At 30.2% G+C, this 27,406-nt stretch overlaps 1 protein-coding gene across 2 annotated transcripts; it reads left to right on the forward strand.

The window, feature by feature from the left end:
- Positions 1–2,600: 2,600 nt before the first annotated feature.
- Positions 2,601–25,913, forward strand: LOC114738255 (aminodeoxychorismate synthase, chloroplastic). Of its 2 annotated transcripts, XM_028926291.1 has the most exons (15): positions 2,601–2,607; positions 17,703–17,760; positions 18,524–18,918; positions 19,219–19,350; positions 20,213–20,280; positions 21,049–21,113; positions 21,285–21,351; positions 22,136–22,414; positions 22,515–22,641; positions 22,937–23,259; positions 23,334–23,413; positions 23,512–23,614; positions 23,776–23,858; positions 24,110–24,727; positions 25,196–25,913. In XM_028926291.1, the coding sequence occupies exons 3-15, from the start codon at positions 18,588–18,590 to the stop codon at positions 25,674–25,676; spliced, it is 2,757 nt and encodes a 918-aa protein (XP_028782124.1). In that variant the 5' UTR covers positions 2,601–2,607; positions 17,703–17,760; positions 18,524–18,587; the 3' UTR covers positions 25,677–25,913. The 2 variants fall into 2 exon arrangements, with proteins under 2 accessions (XP_028782124.1, XP_028782125.1); XM_028926292.1 differs by lacking the exon at positions 2,601–2,607 and having other exon boundaries at positions 17,682–17,760.
- Positions 25,914–27,406: the final 1,493 nt, after the last annotated feature.

Genomic DNA, 27,406 nt, shown 5'->3' on the forward strand with positions numbered 1-27,406 from the left:
ATGTTATCACATGTAAAAAGAACTTGCTTATTAGTTTGCTCATTTGTTCTGAATTTATGATATAGTGACACTTTGAAAAAACATCAATGCATTAGCATTACTTCAGTTTTCTTTCTAGACATTCTCTCTATAACTGATACTTTTTTTAATTCTCATTTTTGGACTTTATTATATTAACTTTATTTGTATAATTTTTTTATTAATACAGTTGACGATTTTTATTAAAAAAATATATTCAACATCTAAAATATTCACACCCACCCTCTCTTGCTCAAATTTTAAGGCTCCCACGTCCATGTGCCAAGAGAAAAAAGACTCGCCCTGCATGCATGCGAAATCCTTTACCCAAAGAAGATAAGGATCTTAACATTTCGTTGTTATGCTATAAATGCTTGCAATGCAACGGTAAAGGAGAAATATGGGGAAATGGGATGAGCCCCACCTATTGATAGATAGGGCCAGTCAAAATAATATTACTACCCTGGTTAAGAAGTTCTTCAAAAGAGGTAGATATTTTTATTATTAGCTCTAATTTTTAATATAAAGTTTATTTAATTAATTTGAATAAATTAAAAATTAGTTTATTCATTTATTTAAAATATATGTTATTTTTTAAAAATACTTTTTTAAATTACCAGCATTGAAACTACCTTTTTTTTAAGCTGAAATTGAAACTACTTCATAATATAAACTTTCTCGATATGTGTAATTAACAAGAATAGTTTGAACAAAAAATGATAAGTATGAGAAACAAAATGAATTAAAGTTTTATATTTATGATCAAATTTAAAAATATCTAACTAGCTCTTATATTAGGGACTGTAAATAGTATGAGTCATTTAATGGAGCATTAATAAATTTTTTCAATATCATCCTCATTTAAAATCAATAACTATAAAAAAGAATGTAACATAAATTAGAAAATTTTCTACTTAAATAAGGGTGAAATCATAAATTTATTCTATTTTGAGACAAAATTAATAATTTCGCTACTTCTTTTTAGTTGTCGTTAAAAGTGTTTTACAATAGGAAATGGAGGGAATATGTTTTTTAACCTTTTATTACAGTTTTGTTTAGATCCTTAGTGATGTGATTAATTGTATAATCATTCATAATAAATACAAAAATTCTTAAAATTTTGCAGGTAAAATCCACTTTCATAAAATAATCCATCATAATTTTTTTTGCCAACTAATCCTTTATGATTTATAGGGAGAATTGCAATGAAGCTCCAAATAAGGAGTATAATTATTAAAAAGTCCTAATAACTGGTGAGCAATTGTCATTTACTGTTTTGGAACTTATCATTACAAACTACTCCTCTGATCCTTAATATAAGACTAATTTAACTAATTTAATTAGATTAAGGAAGTTAGATAAGTTAGTTAATTATAAAAAATGTGACACGTTTTTCCTAAAACATTATAATCATCTTTCTTAATACTCTCTCTTTCTCTTCTACTTGATTATGGTTGAGAGAGTATCTATAAGGGTAATTTAAAGAAAATTTATAAATATGAGAAATGGATCTTATATTTAGGATCAAAACTATTTCAACAATTGTGTTCTATATTAAGGATCGGAGGAGTACTTTGTTATCATTGAAACCTTTTAGAAATTATGCTCCTTATTTAGGACCTCATTGTAATTCTTTTTATTTATACTAGATTATATTGATCAGCATTCTAGAAGTTATATTATATTCCCTCGATTTTTTTCCCCTACAAGAGGGTATACCAAAAACACAATTAGTACTATGTCAAATAAAATTAGAGAGCTAAATTCATGATTCATAAGGAGGAACGTCAACCATTAATGGAGGACATATTTAAAAAAAAAACTATGTTTTGTTACAATTAACATAACTAAGTTTAATTAATTTTATTACACTATACAAGACCACTTCATTTCAAAATATATGTCTTTGAAAATAATTTTCACAAAATTTAAGAAATAAAATTAATGTTACAGATTTTTTTTACATTACCAAATTTACCTTTAATTCATTTTATAATTAATAAAAAATTAAATCACAAGTGTACTCATAAATACTGTATTGACATTATAAATCAGAATATAATAAAAAAGTATCAATAAATGTGGATTGAACTTTAAAAAAAGACCTATAAAATAAGATAAAAATTTCCTTCTAATACTAGTTGGAAATTGGAAAAAAGAAGAAGAAGAGAGTATATATAATTAATGCCTTGTATTTAAAACGGTGACCGCATCACTGACAAGATGTTATCGATATGTTGAGAATATCAACAAAAGCTCGACTCAACATATCTACCTCTTTCTTCCTCTTTTTTTTTTTTTACAAAAACAAAATGCATGATAAATAAAAGTAAAGTTTACAAAGATTAAAATGAACTAAAGAAGTTGGCCTCAAAAAAATGAACCCTTTCTGGTCTTAATTATTTCACAAAGTTGCATTATAAATAAAAGTCCTAAATCTACATGTGTACTCGTTCCGGTCTTAATTATTTCACAAGGTTTAAAAGTCTTCGTCCTCGATAAGACAAAAATGGCAGTTAATTTTTTTTCAATAAACCCTTCTTGACTTAGTCAACAAATTGATATGATTTTAATTTTTATAGGGTTGAGGTGTATCGGCACTCCGAACTATTTTCTTGGACACAGTCAATAACCTAAAGTATTCTATGGTATATCTAACACGTTAAAATATTTTTTAAAGTACATCTAACACTATGAAATATTTTTTTATGCATCTAACCTTAAATTTTTTTTAATGCGTTTAATACTTTAAAATATTTTTTAATGTATTCAGCATAAATACAAAAAAAGAAATTAGGACACTAAACACACTTAAAAAATATTTCAGAATGCTAAATGTACAACAAAATACTTTAAGTGCTGGATGTATCGAAAAAATATTTTGAGTTGCTAGATACACCCTGACCTACTTTTATAAAATATTTTATTGTAATCATAGTTCACATCGTTACATCTTTCACATAGTATATTAATGTACTCTTTATTTTTATTCATAGAAAAAAGTTGCTAAAGTTTAGAATATACTACTTCCGGTTCTTAATATAAAACTTCGTTTGATTTTTATTTTAGTCCTAAATATAAGACCCCAATATGCTCTATCTCTCATATTTATCCTTTTTTTTTTCCTCAAAGAAGTCCTTCTGATAGTGATAGTCCTTCTGATTAGCGAGGATATTTTAGAAAAGACAACACCTATTTATTATAAATAACTAACTTAACTTATTTTCTTAATCTCCTCAAATTAATCAACTAGCTCTTATAATTAGAATTGGAGGTAGTATAACATCTCCTATTCTAAATATAGAAGTTAAATAAGACATTTGCTTTGACTATAGATGGAATACTTCATTTCACTTGTCTTTCAAATCCATTTAAAAAAAATATTTCTATCGATTGCATATATTAAGGAGTTTATATACATGATTAGAAAAAATCTTGCAAGAAAACTAGCAAGTATTTATTATAAATATTCAAATAAGTTATATAACTTTTATATTAAGAATTAAATAGAGTGTTAAATAGGAGTAAAATTGAAAGATTATTAATTTTTAAAATAACGTTAATAAAATTTAAAGTTTTGAAAATTCTAATAAAATATACTGGTATTGAAAATATTTTATACATATAGAAAAAATAGTCAAAAAGTGAAGAGAATAGATCATGTTTTTTTTTTCCATAAAAAAGATTTAAGTGAGTTAAGTTTTGAGAGCTCACCAAAGTTAGGGCATATTGTAAAGCTTGGAGAGCACTTACAAAAGTATTTACAAATATCTACCAATAAGATTCTTATATTGGTAATGAAATTTGAATTTATAATTTTATGAGATTATAAACGGACTCTTTATTAACCCCAGTAAATAAGAATAGATCATGTTTATTAATGGATTTGGGAACAAGTGCTCGATCGCATTCACCAGAGAATTGATGCGCAAAGCGCAAATGCAGAAGAACATTTTAAGTGGGCCAGCAGCTTCTATAGACTTCATATAAATTTTAAACAGAGTAGCTTCATAGGTTGGCAAAAACGAAAAAAGGGAGTAGCTTCATAGACTTCATATTAACACCATGGATCGAAAAAGACATATCTTACGTTAGACTGAATTGAATGTCATTGAAAGCCTCACCGAGAGAGACATGAAGCTTCTTCAAAGAGGCCCGAGCTAAAATTTTACTTGCATTATCATAAATGCTACTCCTTGAACTGGCTTCATCGTTTTAAGCCAAAAAAAGAACTGTATCGTTACTAACAATGCTTGCCTTAATATCAATGAAACAATTCATTCATTGAATGCCATTAACAAACTGAACACGCGGATTACTTTTATTTTGGTAGTAGTATTCACTAACCAACAAAGAATTAATCTAGCAGTGTAAACCCTACTAGATCTTTTTGAATCTCAAGTTCAAATTTCAGAAGAAACACCTTTATAAGCAAGAGAAACTACGAACCCCTTACTTGATTAACTGGATAATAACATATAAAAAAAATAGTAGTATTGACTAAAGTAGATGTTGTTGCTCTAAATTTATATCAAATTTTAGTTTAGTTTAGTTTATAAGTTTTTAATCCTTCAAGTGATTTTGTGCGTACTGGGCAAAATATGTGAAGTAAATTTTGCCTTGTCAAAGGCAAAAGTTATTTTTGAGGTATTCTTAAACATTCTTTTAATTACTTTCTTTAATTGAAAATATAAGTTTTAAATAACTAAATTACGTAATTCAAAAAGTTGATTAAAATTTGTTAAAGATAATAAATATGTCAAAATGTAACTTATTTTTCTTATAGGGAGAATTGCAATTAGGTCCCACCTAAGGGAATTAAATACAAAAAGGTCCCTTAAAATCAAGAAATTATTTTAAAGTCCCAAGAGACCTTTTTGTAATAAATTTATTTATTTAATTATCAAATTATCTTTTTTTTCTTTTAAAGTTTGCATTGACAACTGAAAGAGCAGTGACTGACAACCTAGGGTGTATGGATTGACAACTATCGCAGTTGGTTTGGCAACATATTTTCTCAGCATATCACACCATAAGTTGTCAAACTGGCCGCGACAGTTGTCAATCTCTGTATCCTAAGTTGTCAACCACTACTCTTTTAATTGTCAATGCAAACTTAAAAAAAAACGGTAATTTAATAATTAAACAAATAAAACTTATTACAAAAGGTCTCTTGGGACTTTAAAATAATTTCTTGATTTTAAGGGACCTTTTTGTATTTAATTTCTTTAGGTGGGACTTAATTGTAATTTTTCCTTTCTCATAACGTCCTTGTTTATGGATAGGGTGAGTGAGGGAGAAAATGAATAAAAAAAGAAATGAGAGATCGAATGTGAAAAAGATAGAAAAAATAACAAACAAAGACTCCTGAATTATCAAAATTATACAGAGGTCACCTGAATATGCAAAATTACCATGAGGGACCCGGTCTTGTATTTCAAATATGAAATCTTGGTGAAATGTCTGAAATGCCCCTCAGTCAAGTTGTGATTTGGTCTAATAAAGTTATAATTTGCTAAAGTAAACTTATTATTTCCTATAGTTAACTTGTTATTTGGCATACTTTCAACCAAATTGTGATTTGATCTACTGAACTTGTTATTCGCTAAAGTGAACTTATCATTTTCTATAGTCAACTTGTCATTTGGCTGAGGGACATTTTAGACATTTTACCAAGATTTCATATTTACAATATGGGACTGGGTTTTTCATGATAATTTTGCATATTCAGGTGATTTCTGCGTAATTTTGATAATTCGGAGTCTTTATTTGTGATTTTCACAAAAAAAAAAGATGATGAGAAAATATATATTTAATTAGGGTAAGAATTAAAATATATATAAAAGGGAAAATTGCAAATAAAGACCCCTGAATATATAAAATAGCAATCAGGGACCTGAATTGAAAAATTGCTCATAAGGACCCAGTCCCAATTTGTAATTATGAAATCATGGCCAAATTACCAAAATACCCCTCTTTAATTTTTTTTTTTCAAAAAAGAACACTACTACTACTGCCTCGCCGGAATCCGGCTGCCGGAGCTCCGCCACCTTGGCCGCCGGAGCTCCGATGCCGGCGGCCGGATTCCGGTGGCATTCCTTTTTTTTTTTTTTGAAACTGTTTTTTTTTTAAATTGGGGGGAAGTGAGGTTGGGGAGATTTGATCCCCCAACCTCATGCTTCCCAAAATTAGGAATGACCATTGAGCCAACAAATTTTTGCTAACATTATAATACAAAAAAAAAAATAAGTTAACTCATTTACTTTTGTTCCAGGTGATAACAAGAATACATTTGAAAATAACAAGTTCTGATTATAAAATAACAAGTCTGGGATTAAAATTTAACAACATGTTTTTTTTTATAACAACATACTCTGTTGCAGGTGATAACAACAATACATTTGAAAATAACAAGTTCTGATTATAAAATTAACAAGTCTGGAATTAAAATTTAACAACACGTTTTTTTTATAACAACACACTCTGTTGCAGGTGATAACAACAATACATTTGAAAATAACAAGTCTGATTATAAAATAATAAGTCTGGGATTAAAATTTAACAACACGTTTTTTTTATAACAACACACTCGTTGCAGGTGATAACAACAATACATTTGAAAATAACAAGTTCTGATTATAAAATAACAAGTCTGGGATTAAAATTTAACAACACGTTTTTTTTATAACAATACACTCTTTTTCAGGTGATAACAACAATACATTTGAAAATAACAAGTTCTGATTATAAATAACAAGTCTGGGATTAAATTTAACAACACATTTTTTTATAACATTAATTATTTTATACTTTTGAAAAATAAATTATTTATAACTTATAAAAGTATTTAAATCTATTTAATTTGCTAAAAAATAATTTTTATCTCCAATTTATAATCAAAACTTGAAGTGTAATTTATTATAGATTAAAAATACTTTTTTTATTGTTCAAATTTATAAATAAAATTTAGGGAAAATGACAACACACTTTTTTAATTTTTTTTTAAAAATTTTTTAATCTATATATCTATACAACTCATTATAAATCAAACTACTTCTTATAAATTATAAATAGTATAATTTATTGTAGATTAAAATACTTTTTGATTGCTTAAATTTATAAATGAAATTTATCTCTAATTTATAATTAAAAATACTATTTTTTTTCTTTAAATATAAAAACTATTTTTAATATTTAAAGAATGAAATAATAAATTATACTATAATATTTAAATACTTAATAATAAATTTTAATATTTAAAGAATGAAATAATATAAAAATTATAATGAGTTGTTAAAAATATTATAAAAAAATGTGTTGTTAAATTTTAATCCCAGACTTGTTATTTTATAATCAGAACTTGTTATTTCAAATGTATTGTTGTTATCACCTGAAAAAGAGTGTATTGTTAAAAAAAAACGTGTTGTTAAATTTTAATCCCAGACTTGTTATTTTATAATCAGAACTTGTTATTTTCAAATGTATTGTTGTTATCACCTGCAACAGAGTGTGTTGTTATAAAAAAAAAAAACGTATTGTTAAATTTTAATCTCAGACTTGTTATTTTATAATCAGAACTTGTTATTTTCAAATGTATTCTTGTTATCACCTGGAATAAGAGTAAATGAGTTAACTTATATTTTTTTTTGTATTATAATGTTAGCAAAATTTGTTGGCTCAATGGTCATTCCTAATTTTGGGAAGCATGAGGTTGGGGGATCAAATCCCCCCAACCTCACTTCCCCCCAATTTAAAAAAAAAAACAGTTTCAAAAAAAAATAAAGGAAGGCCATCGGAATCCGGCGGCCGGCATCGGAGCTCTGGCGGCCGAGGTGGCGAAGCTCCGGCAGCCGGTGGCTGAGGTGGCGGAGCTCCGGCGGCCGGATTCCGGTGAGGCAGTGGTGTTCTTTTTTGAAAAAAAAAATTAAAGAGGGGTATTTTGGTAATTTGGCCATGATTTCATAATTGCAAATTGGGACCGGGTCCTTGTGAGCAATTTCTCAAATTCAGGGTCCCTGATTGCTATTTTATATATTCAGGGGTCTTTATTTGCAATTTTCCCTATATAAAATGATAAGATAAATTCAAATTGAAACATATAAAAAACCTGGACCATTCAAAGATTTAAAGCTTATATTTTAAACAAGAGAAAGTGCTTCTTAAAAAATGGAGAATGTTATATGTTGATATTGATAATCACTTAAAGCCGTAAAAGTTTAGAGTTTACATCTTCACAAGATATGAGAAAAATTGGTTTCATTTTAATTTTGACTTGATTGCAATTCAATTTTTAAATTACAGTTTAATTTTTATAATTTTGACTTAATTTTATTTTAATTTCAAACTTTGACTCTTTATCTTTCTAACCATTTAAAATATGAGACCCTATATTTAAAGATAAAATTATATTTCATTTTTTATGCTGTTAAATTGTATATTTCACGAAGCTTAAGGATTAAAGTTTTGAATGTTGATTTTATAGGGATTGAATTTTAGTGAGTCAAAGTTTAAGAACCAAGCTTCAGTCGAGTCAAACTATAAGAACTAAATATACCAAATCAAAGTTTAAAACTAAATTGTAAATGAGCCAAAACTATAGTCATTAAAAAAACTAATTTTGCTAAGATACACTATAATTAAAAAAAAAACAAATTTTACTGGTATTGTTATCATACCATAGTCCCTCCGTTCCTTTTTAATAAAAAATATTTGACTAAATCACATGGGTAAAAAATTTAGTTAAAATAAATTAAAGATAATAAATATGTAAAAATATTATAAATTTTTTTCAAAAATACTGTTACTTACTAAGAAAAGAGACAGAATGAAAATGAACAGATGATGCTTTGAAAAATAAGATCATAAATATATTAAGTAGTAAATAAAATTTCCTCACATGCTTACCTCATATTTCATTATAGTTATTTCTTATTTAAAAAAACATAAATAAGAACAATGACAAAGTAGAAATAGTAGTTGTTTCTTACAGAAAAGTATTCTCCTAAGTAGAAGTATTTGGCCCCATTTGAGGTAACATCTAAAATCACTTATAATATACTTTACGTGAGTCAAACAAAATTTCTTCACATACTTACCTTATACGTAGTATTTTATAAATTATAATTAAAAAATTATTTATAAATCATTTCAAATACGGGTCACATAGAACTAACTTCATCCATATTGATTATTGCATTAATATCAACGGATAAGATTCACACATTAAATGGCATTCAAGGTAAAAAAAAAAAATAAATTAAACGGCATTAAATAAGCTGGATCCTTCACAGGCTCAGAGGGATCGTGATGGTTTGAGAACAAAATATAAAATTAATTTTAATTAGGGATAAAACTTCTAAAATTTTAGTGACGAACTTAAGGTCTTTTAATAATTTGACATTGACTTTCCAAAATTTGACACTAAAATTTCAAAAATTGATAATAATATTTTGAAATTGTGTTACTGTCAGATTTTAGGATGCCGGTGCTAAATTTTAGAATATCAATATCAAATTTTAAAATATTCCTCCGGTCCTTAATATAAGACTCATTTAACTAATTTGATTAGATTAAGGAAGTTAGGTAAGTTAGTTAATTATAAGAAAAGTGATACATTTTTCCTAAAATACCATAATCATCTTTCTTAATACCCTCTCTCCCTCTTCTACTTGATTATGGTTGAGGGAGTATCCATAGGGGTAATTTAGAGAAAAATGATAAATATGAGAAAGGGATCTTATATTTAGGACTAAAACCAACTCAAGAATTGAGTCCTATATTAAGGACCGGAGGAGTATAAATATAAAATTACTTAATGACCAATTCGGTCCTTTACAAAAATTTTAGGATCTTTTTGGCTCTTGATCGTGATTATCATTCCCCTTATAAGTTTTTTTTATTGCAAGATTTTTTTAAAAAAAGCTTTTTAATCAGAGGTAGACAATTTTATTTTGTAAACAAGACTACCAAAAATCCACAAAATAACAATATGAGCCACAACCCAGACAAAACAAGTTCACAAGAAGTTACAACATAAAACCTTGACACCGAAGTTCAAAACTGACTGCGCGGAATCGAAAAAGCTCAATCGAAATAAATCGAATAAAACCAATGTCCAGTAAAAGTTTGGTTTGGTTTTTAATTCAACCAAACCAAATTGGTTCGGTTGTGATTTTAAGCTTATATTTGGTATGAGGAAAATGAAAAAGAACAGAAGTAAAATTTTAATATGCTTGATTTAAAAATTAAAAAATTGAAATTTTAAAATTTTTAAAAAGAGAAGATGTACGATAAAATGATAATAAAAATTAATAAAAAACTTTTAACCCCATTTTTTCCCCCTATTTTGGATCAGAGTTATTAAAAATTTTCATTCTCTCTCTTTCTTTTCGTTTCCCTCGCACCGCACAGACTCTAAGGGACTTGAAACGTGAACCTTAATTTGCATTTTCTTTTTATAATAATCTTAAAATAAGATCAACCTAATACGTTAAAAAAATAAAGGGTACAAGTGTAATTTTAATCTTGATTTTATTTGTTTAGGTGTAATTTTATTTCTGATCTTTTTTAAAAGTGTAGTTTTGCCCTTGATTTTTTTATTGTATATAAAGCTCGTAGGTAAAATTGCACAATTAAAAAAAGATCAGAAGTAAAATTGAATCAAAAAATCCAGGGTAAAATTGCACATGAGAAAAAGATCATGATTAAAATTGCATTTTTACCCAAAAATAAATTGAAAGAAGATGATATATTAAAGGGTTAAGATATAAATTTACTTTCAAAGTTTTTACTCAAGAAGGTTGGGTATCCAAAATTTTTTTTTCAGATATAAATTTGTCTCAAAAGTTTAAAATCGTAGCAATACCCCTATCATTAAAAATACTAATGGTCAATGTTACTGTTTTCACAGTTAATGGTAGTTTTTTAATGATAAAGAACAAAATTACTTACAATTTTAAACTTTTCAAAACAAATTTACATTCAAAAACTTCGGGACAACATTGCTAGTGAAAACTTTTAGAGCACTATATTAAATGGATTAAGATACAAATTCGTTTTAGAAGTTTTCATTTAGGAGTATTGGGTATCTGAAATTTTTTGATGCAAATTTGTCCCTAAAAGTTTAAAATTGTGATAATTTTGTCCCATAATATTAAAAAATTAATATTGACTGTTAAAATAGTAACGTTGACTGTTAGAATTTTTAACAGTAAAGGACAAAATTACTACCATTTTAAAATTTTTATGACAATTTTGCACAAAAAAAACGTATAAGCACCCAATGCTCCTAAATAAAACTTTTAGGAGAGCTCAACTCATTCTACCTCCGGTTCTAATTATCAAATTTTATTGGGAAAAAGACAGCAAAATGCACCTCCAACTCTAAAAGCCCAGAAACGTCCGCCCAATTCCACAAATCCCATTTTGGTACCATGAGACCAAATTGGGATTATTATGTAAAAGGAAAAGACCACATTGCCCTTCATTTTAAATATTATTTTTAAAATATCACAACCCCTACTGGCCGGCTGGTCACCGGAGCTCCGGCAGCGGCGGTCACCGGAGCTCCGGCGACCAGCCGACAATTGGTCACCGGAGCTCCGGCGGTCGGAATTTTTTTTTTTGAAAATTTTTACAACTTCAATATAACGGTTAACAACTTTTGTAATGCTATTCACAACTTCAGTATAGCAATTAACAACAGCTTTTCTGGAAAATTCAACAAACTCCGGCGACCGGAAACAATTATTTTGAAAATTTTTACAACTCCAATATAACCGTTAACAACTTTTGTAATGCCATTCACAACTTCACTATAGCAATTAACAACAGCTTTTCTGGGAATTCAACAAACTCCGGCGATCAGAAACAATTTTTTTGAAAATTTTTACAACTTCAATATAACGGTTAACAACTTTTGTAATTCTATTCACAACTTCAGTATAGCAATTAACAACAGCTTTTCTGGAAAATTCAACAAACTCCGGCGACCGGAAACAATTATTTTGAAAATTTTTACAACTCCAATATAACTGTTAACAACTTTTGTAATGCCATTCACAACTTCAATATAGCAATTAACAACAACTTTTCTGGGAAATTCAACAAACTTCGGCGACCGGAAATAATTTTTTTTGAAAATTTTTACAACTTCAGTATAGCGGTTAACAACTTTTGTAACCCTATTAACAACTTCAGTATAGCGGTTAACAACAACAAACTCAAGCAACCGGAAAAATTTTTTTTGAAAATTTTTACAACTTCAATATAACGGTTAACAACTTTTGTAAGCCTATGAACAACTTCATATAGTGGTTAACAACAGGTTTTTGAGTTTGTTAAAGGCATTACTGAAGTTATAAAAAAGCCACTTTTTGAATTTTTCGAAAAACTTGTTAACTGCTATATCAAAATTGTTAACCGTTATATTGGAGTTGTAAAAATTTTCAAAAAAACGTAATTGTTAACGTTATACTGAAGTTGAAAATTTTTACAACTCCAATATAACGGTTAACAACTTTATAATGCTATTAACAACTTCAATATAGCAATTAACAACAAGTTTTCTAGGAAATTCAACAAACTCCGGCGACCGGAAATAATTTTTTTGAAAATTTTTACAACTTCAATATAGCGGTTAACAACTTTTGTAACCCTATTAACAACTTCAGTATAGCGGTTAACAACAGGTTTTTGAGTTTGTTAAAGGTATTACTGAAGTTATAAAAATGTCACTTTTTGAATTTAAAAACTTGTGAACTGCTATATCAAAGTTGTTAACCGTTATATTAGAGTTGTAAAAATTTAAAAAAAAAACGTAATTGTGAACGTTATACTGAAGTTGAAAATTTTTCCAACTCTAATATAACCGTTAACAACTTTTTAATGCCATTCACAACTTCAATATAGCAATTAACAACAGCTTTTCTGGGAAATTCAACAAACTCCGACGACCGGAAACAATTTTTTTTGAAAATTTTTACAACTTCAGTATAGCGGTTAACAACTTTTGTAACCCTATTAATAACTTCAGTATAGCGGTTAACAATAGGTTTTTGAGTTTGTTAAAGGCATTACTGAAGTTATAAAAATGTCACTTTTTGAATTTAAAAACTTGTTGTTAACTGCTATATCAAAGTTGTTAACCGTTATATTGAAGTTGTAAAAATTTTTAAAAAAACGTAATTGTGAACGTTATACTGAAGTTGAAAATTTTTTACAACTCCAATATAACCGTTAACAACTTTTGTAATGCCATTCACAACTTCAATATAGCAATTAACAACAGCTTTTCTGGGAAATTCAACAAACTCGGCGACCGGAAACAATTTTTTTGAAAATTTTTATACTTCAGTATAGCGGTTAACAACTTTTGTAACCCTATTAACAACTTCAGTATAGCGGTTAACAACAGGTTTTTCAACCGCTATACTGAAGTTGTTAATAGGGTTACAAAAGTTGTTAACCGCTATACTGAAGTTGTAAAATTTTCAAAAAAATTATTTCCGGTCGCCGGAGTTTGTTGAATTTCTCAGAAAAGCTGTTGTTAATTGCTATATTGAAGTTGTGAATGGCATTACAAAAGTTGTTAACGGTTATATTGAAGTTGTAAAAATTTTCAAAAAAAAATTGTTTCCGGTCGCCGGAGTTTTGTGAATTTCCCAGAAAAGCTGTTGTTAATTGCTATATTGAAGTTGTGAATGGCATTACAAAAGTTGTTAACGGTTATATTGAAGTTGTAAAATTTTCAAAAAAATTGTTTCCGGTCGCCGGAGTTTGTTGAATTTCCCAGAAAAGCTGTTGTTAATTGCTATATTGAAGTTGTGAATGGCATTATAAAAGTTGTTAACGGTTATATTGGAGTTGTAAAAATTTTCAAAATAATTGTTTCCGGTCGCCGGAGTTTGTTGAATTTTCTAGAAAAGCTGTTGTTAATTGCTATACTGAAGTTGTGAATAGCATTACAAAAGTTGTTAACCGTTATATTGAAGTTGTAAAAATTTTCAAAAAAAAAAATTCCGACCGCCGGAGCTCCGGTGACCAATTGTCGGCTGGTCGCCGGAGCTCCGGTGACCGCCACTGCCGGAGGTCCGGTGACCGGCCGGCCAGTAGGGGCTGTGATATTTTAAAAATAATATTTAAAATGAAGGGCAATGTGGTCTTTTCCTTTCACATAATAATCCCAATTTGGTCTCATGGTACCAAAATGGGATTTGTAGAATTGGGCGGACGTTTCTGGGCTTTTGGAGTTGGAGGTGCATTTTTCTGTCTTTTTCCCAATTTTATTTATAGATTATAAATAAGATTTTGTAATTAAGATTAGAGGTAATATTAAATTTTAAAAGCACTTATTCTTCTAGTTCTATTTATAAGACAGAGAAAAAAAATTTTTTTGGTTCTATTTATAAGTTACCTCATTAAATTTTTATCATAAATTTATCATATTGTTATTTATTTATTATAATATAGATAGTTATTTTTTAAAAATGTATATATTAATATAGATAAAATTAAAAAATTATTATATTTTAATAAAGAGTTAATATATTTTAAAATTTTTTTTATGTGAGTAAAATATATTAAAAGTGTTACTATTTTATAAATAGGATTCAAAGAATATATATTAAAATTGAATTGACTTCATACGTACTACCAACTGTTGCGCTAGTGTCAGTGGAAAAGATTCATCCGTTGAATGCCACTAATAAACTGAACGCTCATTTGTCGCCTCGTGCGCTTGGTCTTTTCCGTAATTCTGTCATCCCAAGTCCCAACTGCTTCCCCCTCCTTGTCTATATTCCTATGTACTCTGCCTCTTTCAGACTTTATATATAAGTATTTTTTTTTTTTTGCTTGTAACAACTAATTAACCAAATCAGAGGGATTAAAATATTAGTTAATATTAGTTAAAAGAGAGGGAATGACTGAGGAAAACATGAAAAGAAATATAATTAATTGAAGGTAAAAATGTATTGGCAAAAAAAGAGATAAGAATGAAAAAAATTAATTAAATTTTTCGATAAACCCAACTTATTGCCTATATGCAAGAACACCTTATCTGAGAAAATTTTGTTTATATATAGGGTTTGAGGAAGTATAAACGACTAACTAAATTGTGTAAATCAAAATATTAATTAAAATTAGTTTAATTATGTCAAATATATAATTTATCTTTTAAATATAGACTTATTTATAAAGAAAGAAAGTGAAAGACAATGCATGATAATTGATGTAAAAACATGTATTTAATGGGGTAAAAATGAGAAAGTTCAGTTTAAAATTAAAAAAGCGTTGATTATATTTAAGGCCAACTTCATGTGAGGGAATGCTGTTTATATATAGGAGTGGATAAAGTATAAATTAATTTAAGGGTTAATTTGCACATCTACCTATAAAATATTCACTATGGATATGTAACACTATAAACTTTTTTTTAGTGCAAAAGTATACATGAAAAAAATGAAAAAAAAATGTTATAACTGTTAAGTCAATTAACATCGACCGTTTACTCGGCATGTAGGTAAAGAAAATAGTGTAAAAATATATATAATTTTCAAAATGGTATAAAAATACCATAATCGTTAAAAACTTCATGCCTATTTTTGCACAATTTTAAAAACTTTATGTGTATTTTTTTCTAATTTATGTGTTTTAATTGTTTGTTAAACAATCAATGTTAATTAACTTAATAATTGTAGTTTTTTTGGTGTCATTTTAAAAACTTAATGTGTATTTTTGTACTTAGAAAAGTTTGTGTTGTTTTGATGCTCTTAATAAAATATATTATAGGTAAATTTGTACATTAACTCTAATTTTATCTACATTATACACGTATAAAGAAATTTTTAAAAAAAAAAATAATTGAATTTTTTTTATACTTATATTAATTTTTTAAAAAAACCCAAAAATGACCAAAAATTTGTGCTCCCTCGTGAAAAAATAAATTTACAGTTTTGTCCTTCTGTCTATGATTCCGAGGTTTTGCTTGCTTCTACGATACGTTTCCTACTTGGCATCTCTCAAATTGTGGTTGGTTTTCGTGGATGGATTCCCAACTGTATTCCTTATCAAACCATGCAGCACAGTAATTATTACTCCCTCCGTTTCTTATTATAAGAGACATTTGATGCTTATGGCATGTTTTTATATATAAGAGACACTTAAAAGTTGTCTCTACTTTTTTGTGTTGATTTCCTATTTTACCCATATTTATTGTCTCCAACTCACACACTCTCTCCTTCCCACTTCACTTTCTTTTAATAATTTACCATTGTTCTCCCTCATGCTCTCTCTCCTTATTAATGAGGGTATTTTTTAAAAAAAATTATACTTTTTACACATTAATTGTTTTAAACTAATTTTAACTATTTTTTTTATCAACGTAATTCGGTTATTCGTCTCTTATAATAAGACGGAGGGAGTATAACCTTAGGTAACTAGTAATCCATAGATAATCAACATTATTTAAAATTAATTAAAAATAATAAATATATTAAAAATATACTTTTATTTTTAAATATACTATTAGAATAAATGGGAAAAAAATGAAAGAGAATATGTTAAAAAAATATGATTAAAAATATCACGATAAAGGAGAAAAAATAAATAATTAAAGGTAAAATTTGAAAAAATGTATTAAATATGAAGATAAAATTAAATTAAAATTTATAAAATGGATCATATTCCTCCCCTTATTAAGAGCTTATAAATAAGAGCGGAAAGATTTTTTTTTTTTTTAATCCTAGTACCAAATACGGTGTGGACTTGACTTCCTTTGCACCTTTTCACCAAACACGCCTTGAGACTCACGTAATATAGTCTCGTGCTGTATTATTGTTATTTAAAGTTATGACTTAGAGTAAATGCATTATGTAATTAATGTAAAATATTAAATTAAGTTGATTAAAGTACCTTCACTTAATCTCTTTGCTTAACAAAATAATGAGAGAGAAACATAAATACTCGTATCAAACAAGGATATATTTTTCTGCCCAAATAATGAGGATGTAATTGAAAAAAGATTAATTGCTGGTTATCTCAGCAACAACTTCATGTATGTATGGATGAAATCCTAATTCAAACTTACTGTTAATATATTTGTATGTGTCCGTAGTTTAAATTGTTAAAAAATAAGTTTAACAGGTTATTTTAATATTTTTGCATTCTATAAAATAAAAACTCTTTATTTCATATAACACACAATTTCATATCCAAGACTATTTTTTAGCGGTGGATTTAAATTAGTAAAATAAGAAAATTTTTAATATAAGAAAGTCTAAAATATATGGGTACGAATATGCATGTAAATCAGGTAAAAAAAAAAATCTGCATGTAAATGTTTCTTCTTTTTACTTTTTTTATTTTTATATAAAAATGCATGTGAATATTTGTCCTTTATAAGTTGATGCAAATCTCAAATCTGAGTTCGTGTCACCGTACCGGAGCAGCCGCCACTCTCGGCGACGGGCTCCGGTGTCCAAATTCATACGCAATTTGACCGTTCGAATCTGTCTCTATCAGTCTCCGGGGGCGCATCACTGTTCCCAACCTGCGTGGGTCCCTATTGCCTTCTTTCTCTCCTCTCGTGTATATATATGCATCCGAAGTCCTGGCTTCCGCAAGGCCGCAATCTTGGAAGCCTCTCCTCCACCCACTCCAATTGCTCCTCCCTGTTAGAAAGAGAGGAGAGACAGAGATAGAGCAGAGATTCTCGGCACTAGAGCTGTGGGATATACTTTGAGGGTAACTGTATTACCAACACCAACTCTGTTGATTCTTTTTTCTGATTTCGATTGCTTTGTCACCTGCTCCTCTCTTTGCATGCTCCAACGGACGAATAAATTTACCCAAGATGGTGGGAGAACAATTCTATTGGAATAAATATAGATTTCATTTGCTTATAATTGAATCTGCTACTTGTCCATTGGCTTCTTACATATCATGTCTGTCCCTTTATCATGCATTTGGCTGTTTATTTATACTTGTCATTGTCTTTTTAAACTGCGTTATACGATGTTTCTTAGAATGTAAGTATTCTTTCTGGGCTAATAATACCATTTCAGCTACCTCCCGTTTTCCTTCACGTTAACATCTGCTGCTCTGTCACTCCGTTCGTGGTTTCCTGCATGCACAAATGAATTTACACAGGACAGAGCAGAATTCAATTGGAATGGATATTCAATTCAATTTTTTTGTGTGTTTAAATTTGCAATTTCTCCATTGGCTTGTTGCACGTCATGTCTGCATTCACTATCTTCTTTTTTTTTTCCCCCTTATTGTTTTCGTATCACCAGTTAGTTAAACTGCATTCTCGGATGTTTCTTAGAGTAATTTGGTTTTTCAATTTGCTTCTCTATATCTTCCCCTTACATGGATGCCATGCAATCATGTTAGATTTCCCTCTCTACAATTACATGCTCAAAATCTGCTACCTTTCCTTGAATTGGTTATCATACTCAAACTAATTTCATGCTTTTTTTTTTTTTTTTTTTTTTTGGTGGAGAAGGTGAGATAATTGTTGCTGGAGACTAGTTGTTCATACCAGTTATTTGAAACTTTTCCCCGTAAAGATGGCCTTCTCTTTGGTTTCGTCTTCTTCTGAGCCGCCGTGTTGTGCAAGTGAATGCGTGCACCACACTTGTGCTAGTTTTCTCTTGTCTAGACCTCCTGTAAGTATTTCTTGTTTCATTAAGAAAAACAACGTGCAAGCAATAAGGAGTGCTGCGGGAAGGAGGGCTATCTCCAGCCAATTTATACCTAGCCAGATAGAAGAGTCATATAAAAGAAAGAAACACCTCCAGGAGCCTATAAAGAAGCTAGATTTTGTAAAGACATTGTTGATTGACAACTATGACAGTTACACATACAATATATACCAGGCGTTATCTGTAGTTAATGGTGGTATGTCCTCTCTCTCTGCCCCCCTATCTATTGTGCTTGTTTTTGTGTATGAGAGTGAAAGACGTAAAAAGCTGTTATCAATCATATTTGCGGATTATATTTAGACTGGGATTTTTCTTTTTCTTTTTTTTTTTTCCTTTCTTTTTTTGCCTCTTTAACATTGTATTGAATGTTGAAGCTTCTTCTCTGAATACATTAAAATCTATTAGAAGATACTGTACACTGAGGTCTAAAATGGCTTATAAAGTGTAGTGAATTGATCTCCATTGTAACAACTGCTTTGGTTTTCTATTATCTCAGTGCCTCCTGTGGTGGTCCGAAATGATGATTTGACATGGGAAGAACTTTGCTATTACTTGTATGAGGAAAATGCATTTGATAACATTGTAATATCACCTGGGCCTGGTTCTCCGGCATGCCCAAAAGATATAGGTGAGATGCATCTCTGCCAATAATCTTTGAGACAAATTACAAATTGATGGCAGTAAAATGAATATTTTTTGGGGGACATTAGTGATGTGGCATATTAATTGTTCATGATTTAGTATCTCTGATTAATGCTCTGCAAGCTATAATCGAAAAGTTAGTTGTTGCACATGTAATTTAATGCTGCTTCATGACTTATGAATGAATTGGATCCTTGTTTTGATTACATATTTTTTCTTAGACCCGTTTGTACACTCCTTTGCGGTTTAATGGAATTTCACTCACACCTGTGAAATATTTAGGTGCAAGTTCAGTCCTCTGGATCAAGAAGCAGGACAAAAACTAACTCTGGCTAATAGAAAATTCACATAATTATTACTTAATGACCTCTTTTTGTACCTTACTGTCATCATAGGTTCTAACATCATTTATAGTTTTACATCATTTACAAGTAAATTTTGATTTTTGGTTTTGCTTGAACTGACATAATTTATATGTATGATTATATTTGGATTTTGGAACTGCATCTGAAGATCATTGAGGTGTCAATTATGAAAGTAATTGAAAGTGTGTAAAAATTTGACAATTTCTTAGAGCACATGGAATCTAACTGAAAGATTGTAAAGATTTCACAAGTGGAGTAACTTCGACACCCTTTAGCTGCATAGAGTGTAATGATAATAATCATGCCCACCTTTATTTTCAAAATTACCCAGTATAGTTTCCAGAACTTCATATCATGAACAAATGACCGCTAAATGCTTTTATAGTTGAATATCAAGTGAATACTATTGGCTGATATTTGTTTCATGAGGTGTAGAGGTTTCTTTACGTTTAATAGCATTGTAAATGAATTTGGAATATGTAGGTATTTGTCTTCAGCTGTTGCTCAAATGCTGGGACATCCCTATTCTGGGTGTTTGCCTGGGACACCAGGTATTTAGTCTTCTTTTTTGCAAGATAGCTTGCCTTTCTGTGCCTGTGATTACAATATTTGTTGCTTTATTTCCTTTTTTCCTCATCCTGTGTGAGATGTTGACGATAGTCACAATTGCATACGTTTGCTCATCTGAACTCTTTTTGTTTATTAGCTTGCCTATCCATTTTGACGCTTATCTCTGTTTCTGTTTGATTTCTTTTTCCTATATTTATGGGTTTGCCACATATAGAGGCTTGGTTATAAAGCTTTAATTATAAAGTTGGAAAGAAAATAAAAAGGAAAAAAGTTCTAGAGTTTGTTTGGCCTGATATTGAAGGCCTTCTGAGTTGATTTTGCAAGAAGGTCGTGATTTCCTTAATAATGCTATGCCACGCACTAGAAGGAGTAGGTTGATGCAGTAATATCATAAAACATGACATAATTATCCAGTTGTACTTCAATCTGCATGCATTAAATAACATGAAAATTTCCATCTGTTGCTATTCGGATCTAGTTGTTTAGACCTTTCTTCATCTTTCGTTTTTGGCAGTGTTAGAAATATAATTCGTTTTTGGAGGAGGAAATCCGTATTCATTGTAAAATTACTCACTAAGGCCTCCTCAAACTTTATTTGATGTCGCAACTCGCATGACATGAGTTAATCCTGGTTTTATTAATGTTGTGATTCATTTTTTATGAATTTTATTGTTAGATTTTGTACTCTAGCCTTTTAGAATTGCTCTGATTTTCTTTTTGATTTAATTGCTTGACATATGATTTAATAGGCTCTAGGTTTTGTGCATGGAGCTCAAGTTGTCCATGCACCAGAACCAATCCATGGACGTCTGAGGTATGATTATATCTTTTGAAAGTTGACCGTCTCATTTTTCTATATTTATGACCTAATTGTTACAATTAGGAAGATTAGGTTGCCTGTAAGTGTCATTTTACTAATTTATTAAAATGTTCTTGCAAGCATAGATGCCTCATTCTCTCTTCTTATAACTTTTCTGCTGCACAGTGAACTTGAGCATAATGGTTGTGAGCTTTTTCATGAAATTCCTTCTGGCAGAAATTCAGGATTTAAGGTCTGTTTACCTCTTTATATTTGGAAGAATATGACTATGCTGCCTGTGAATTTTTAGAGTTCAAATCTTGCAAATGGTATTTGAGATAATGATACATGGGACATACAAGTCTTTTAAAGCATTTTGAAACTTTAGAATTTAATTATTTTATGAGATTTTTTTTTTCATTGGATGTTCTGTTTAGGGGTGAGTTGTTTCCATCCTTTAGGATTTTTGGTGAGCACTGTATTGGCCCACTGACTCTTGGTCACTTTTCTCTGCCCAATTTAGATTTTGGGAGAATAAAGGAGGGGAAGGTCCCCCTCCCCCCCCCCCCCCCCGGGGCATAACTAATGTACATGGTTGGAGCAAAATGCTAGAACCACTACTGGTGCATCTTTTTTAAAATATGACAGTATTTTTTCTATAAAATACACATTTCCTTTGTTTTTTAATCTTCATTTCCTGGATTCTCCTTTTCTCTATAGACATTCTTCTCTTATCCAAAAAAACAAATATTGCACTGGAAGAGGATATATAAACTGGAATCCATTACCGAATGACATCAGCAAAGTGATTTTGCTTGCAATTGTTGATTGTCGCTGAAATACTTGTATCTGAAGTAATCACGCAGTCAATCGTTTGGGTAATAGTTTTATAAATGCAAGTTGGGACGAAGTAATTCATTCTTTTGTCTGTTTGTACTTGTTTTCCTTCAATACGTTTGTTTCTTGTGTCAAGTTAATTAAGATTTATCTGATCCATGACCAGCAGTTTTAAAATTTGTGTTTCTTCATAATTGAAGGTGGTTAGATATCATTCACTTGTCATAGATCCTGAATCACTTCCACAAGAGCTCATCCCCATAGCATGGACCGACTCTGCTGGCACTCTTCTTAGGTCTAAGGAGTCCAACAATACCAATCCTTCTGAAGCCCCAACAAAGGGAAGCATGTTTGCTGATTCTGTTTCTGCTGAAGTAGAAAATAGAAGTTCAAACCTTTCAAGTCATTATGGCCCCACAAAAAGAACAAGAGTTCTTATGGGCATCAAGCATTCTACAAGACCGCATTATGGTTTGCAGGTAATATGTACAGAAATGATATTTTATAGTTTCAGCTCAGTGATTTATATTTATTTTCACTTTTGTCAACTTTGTCCAACTCAACAATTTTTACCTTCAGTTTCATCCAGAGAGTATAGCTACCAGCCATGGAACACAAATATTCAAAAATTTTAGAGAGATTACATATGATTATTGGCTGAGATTTGAGTCATCATACAACAGAGGAAAATATGCTCACTCTGCAGGTAACCTGGAGAACTTTGTAAACAGAAATAACTGTCTATCCTATCATTCCTATGTGCTCTTCAGACTTTCCTGTTTCAAAATTATTTTGGGAAATTGATGTTATTCTTTACAGTTTGGGAGGCATCCTTTCTGCTTACGGTATTTTTTTATACATCAGATATAGGCCTCTTGAATAGAGTTAAGTGGTTTAATGGGCCATTTAGCTTTTGTTTCATTACTTGCTCCATATTACTTCTTAATTTCCCTTGCCCTTTGACTTATTTATGTTGATCCCTTGTAATTTACTCTGAGCAGTAAACTTTCTTTATTCTAGTCAACTGGCTAGAGAAGGTCACGGCAGTGTAAATTCAGAGAATAATGTGTTAAATCAACAAAACAAAGCGTCTTCTAAAGATGGACATTTAATGCATTATACTGCTGAGATTGATCCTTCTGAAATGTCCAACATGGTCAATCGTAATCATGCAAGTATTGCTTATAAATGCCTGAAGTTGAAATGGAGGAAATTTGATCACTTTGCTGGTCAAGTTGGTGGGGCGAAAAACATATTTTGTGGATTGTTCGGACATCATAAAGCTGAGAACAGCTTTTGGTTAGATAGCTCCTCCACAGAAGAGGTATGATCATGATTCTGTGCTTCCTTTGACTTATCATGTTTATTTTCTTAGGGTCTTAACACTGACTTATGTAGGGAAGGGCACGGTTTTCATTTATGGGTGGTCGAGGTGGATCGCTTTGGAAACAGTTGTCATTTAGATTGTCAGATCAAAGGTTTGATATCTATCCTGTTAAATTATATGCGTTGTGTTAATTAATCGTCTTCATTTTCTGGATATACTTGAAGTGATCAATGTCATGTTCTTTCCCAGAAATGGAAATTTACAAGGTGGAGGCTTTATGTCAATAGAAGATGGCCAAGGTTCTACCAAGAGCATGTTTTTGGAAAATGGATTTTTTGATTTTTTGAACAAGGTACTGAAATTTGTTTTGAATTGTTTGACACTTCATTCTTGAATGATACAGTTATCATTGTAGGTTATATAGCTTCCGATGTCAGCATTCCAACTCATAAACAGCCGTTGTCACATGCCAAATTGAGTTTTGACTCTCATACATGCTTGATAATGTCGCAGGAGCTTCAATCATTTCGTTATAATGAAGAGGATTTTGAGGGTCTGCCATTTGACTTCCATGGCGGATATATTGGTTACATAGGGTAGGTGGCAAAATAAACTTTTCCTACTTGTTAGTGCCTACTTCACAGGCAATACTGTTTACTTTTGCATTCCTCATTTGATTATTTAAAATAGCCTTCACAACCTGCTATAGTTAATCCTTCATATTTTATGTTTGTTGTATTTGAACCTTGTTGTTTTCTCTTGGTTCTTGACCCCACCGCAACCTCCTTTCATAGTGGGTTTACCACTACCACTTTACACTAATAATTAATAATTTCTTCCAATGCAGGTATGACCTCAAACTTGAAAGCGTTGACACATCTAACCGTCACAAGTCTAGAACTCCAGATGCGTGTTTTTTCTTTGCTGATAATCTCATTGCTATTGACCACCTGAACGATGATGTTTACATATTGTGTGTACATGATGGAAGCCAAACTATGACACCATGGTTGGATGATACAGAGGAGAAGTTGATGAACTTAAAAAATTCTATGACGAGAGAGTTGAAAAGGCAGGAATCGCTTGCTCCTACTTTCCCCCCACTTAAGGCTGGATTTGTTTCTGAAAAATCTAGAAAGCAGTACATTGATGATGTTAACAAGTGTTTAAACTACATTAAAGATGGAGAAAGCTATGAGTTGTGCCTTACAACTCAGATAAGAAAAACGATTAAGGAATTAAACTCTCTTGGACTTTATCTACACTTGAGAGAAAGAAATCCGGCACCTTATGCTGCTTGGCTTAATTTTTCAAACCAAGACCTCTGTATTTGCTGTTCTTCCCCTGAGAGGTTCTTGAAGTTGGATAGGAATGGTATGCTGGAAGCCAAGCCCATCAAGGGTACCATAGCTCGTGGTGCTACAAAAGAGGATGATGAGCGACTCAAATTGAAGCTACAGTTCAGGTGACTGATATCACCTCTTGGCAGCTGTAAATCTATCCATATCCATTTCAAGCACAATTTGCACGCTTAAGATCAAAGTTTATGGAAATGTGTTGAATAACGTGGAAATATTAGAAACAAATCAAAATGTGTTTTGCCCGCATAAGTTTGCCCATAGAATCTGTTTTAAGGAATATTGGTATTATGACCTATATGGAGTTAAGATAATCTAGAATTTTAGGTTTAAAAAAAAAAAAGTCCCGGAGTTTGAACATCTGATGTCTAATGCCCACCATAATCATATCTGATCTATATATAATGCCCTCATGCCAAACACAGGTCTTATACAATATTTTTAGAATTTTGAAATGCTTGCACATAAAACATGCCGGCATAACAGATGGACATTTACATGGTGAAACTCAGAAACTCTCATGAACTGATTATCTACTTCTCTCTCTTCCTCCCTCCCTCTCTCTCTCTCTGCAGTGAAAAAGATCAGGCTGAAAATCTGATGATTGTTGACCTTCTAAGGAATGACCTTGGTCGTGTCTGTGAACCTGGTTCAGTTCATGTGCCTCGTCTCATGGATGTGGAATCATATGCAACTGTTCATACCATGGTGAGTACAATCCGAGGGAAGAAGCTATCATATGTGAGTGCCGTAGACTGTGTCAAAGCTGCGTTTCCCGGTGGCTCGATGACGGGTGCGCCCAAGTTGAGATCAATGGAACTTCTGGATTCTCTTGAAAGCTGTTCCCGAGGTATCTACTCTGGTTGCATTGGATTTTTTTCCTATGACCAGACATTTGATCTAAATATAGTTATAAGAACAGTCATTATCCATGAGGGTGAGGCTTCAATAGGAGCTGGAGGGGCCATTGTTGCTCTGTCAAATCCTGAAGATGAGTATGAGGAGATGATCTTGAAATCACAGGCTCCAGCAAAGGCTGTGGTGCATTTTGAGTAGTGTGATCACTAACAACGGCTTTGTTAGCTTTTAGGCAGTGTGTGAGAAAGTTTAGATAGTGTTCTTGCAATCAAATAATCTAATAATCGCTTTTGGGATATGATGTAATCCATTTTCTTATAATGAAGGTCTTAGTTAGTGTTGTTTTATGAATTTCGTGACAATATCCTAAAGTTGGTAGTGCTAATACATATGATATAAAGATTATGCTTACGCTGGGCTCTAATTTTGTTGGTATTTCTAACTACAGAGTTATTGTTTTAAATGCTCTTTTCATGACACTTTGTTCTTATATGTAAGTCATTTGTGCCTTATTCTCGTATACCAAAAAAATGCATTAAATTGATAAAAATTTTCATGCTTGCCGCTATTAAAGAAAGGGTATTGAAAAAAATATGATATATATATATATATATTTTGTCTTACCTATTTTCTTTATTCTATTTAATAAGGATAAATTTAGAAAAAGATCATTACTTATTCTACGGATTTACGTTTAAGAAATTTTTGTTTCCTGCAAGTAAATTACATATAGAAACTGAGTGGTATTAACGATGATTGCAGCATGCAAATATATTTATGAACTTACTCACAAAAAGAAATCCAAACAATGCACAGCTTGTTCATACTATTTGAGTACTGAGTTGCAGATTCTGATCTCTGTCTTGCAGGTACTTCATGGTATTACTCCCTCTGTAATTTTTGTAAATCACTTCTGTCATGTTGATTGGAAAAAAAAAAAAACTTCAAAACTCATTAATTTTACATTAAAATTAAACAACTTTTTAATTTTTTTCATATTTAGTATATACAATTTTTTAAAAAATAATAGTTTATACGATAATAAATAAATGGTAAAATAACATCCACATTAAAAATTTTAACGATGTTACTTATAAGTATGACCAAAACAAGTTTTTTTATGCCTTATAAATAAGACCAAGTACATTTTTTTAAGTAGTCATGATTTTATTTATAAGATTCACTCGAAAGATGTTTGAAATTTTATTTTATTTTTTAAATTTTTGGCCTCATAAATTACATGCTATCTCATTCTACTAATTTAATTAACCTCTCTCACCTCTTTTTTAACTTATTCCCTCTTTCTCTCTCACTCTCTCCCTCCTAATAACTAATGACATTTTTGAAAATAAAAATATATCTTTTACACATTTGTTCCTGAACAGAAAATTGAAAAAAAACAGTAATAGTATCGGGCTATTTAATTTAAACTGATGACATTTTAATCAATTATTGCTATAATATTCATGTTTTGTTCCGTCAACATACTCTTTACTCTGCAGGCTTGTTTAAATGATTGATGGCGAAAACAAAAGGGCTCGTTTAAATAATACTTTTTTCACTTGTTAACATAATACATTTTCATTAATCTATTCGCAACTGTTCCTACCATTTTTACATGTCAATTTTCTAAAATTTGAGAGTAACTTCCATATAAAAATTCTTAAAATTTTAAAAAACTGGCTTATAAAATTTGAGGAAAACTAAAAAAAACACAAAGATGAGTTATAAATATCAAAATTTGATTTTAAATTTTGAAGGAGGAGTTACAAAACATTATAAAAATATTAATGAATAAGTTGTAATAAAAAATGAGGGGAAAAATTTTAAATGAATTTAAAATTAGAGCTCACAACTTTTTATTTAAATAGTGAGAGTTCCTATCACTCACATCGTTATGAGCTGATTTGTTTTTGAAACTTTATTTT

This window comes from Neltuma alba, unplaced genomic scaffold (assembly GCF_004799145.2).
Source record: "Neltuma alba isolate B1F8T4 unplaced genomic scaffold, ASM479914v2 tig00013565_pilon, whole genome shotgun sequence".
NCBI classification, from domain to species: Eukaryota; Viridiplantae; Streptophyta; class Magnoliopsida; order Fabales; family Fabaceae; genus Neltuma; species Neltuma alba.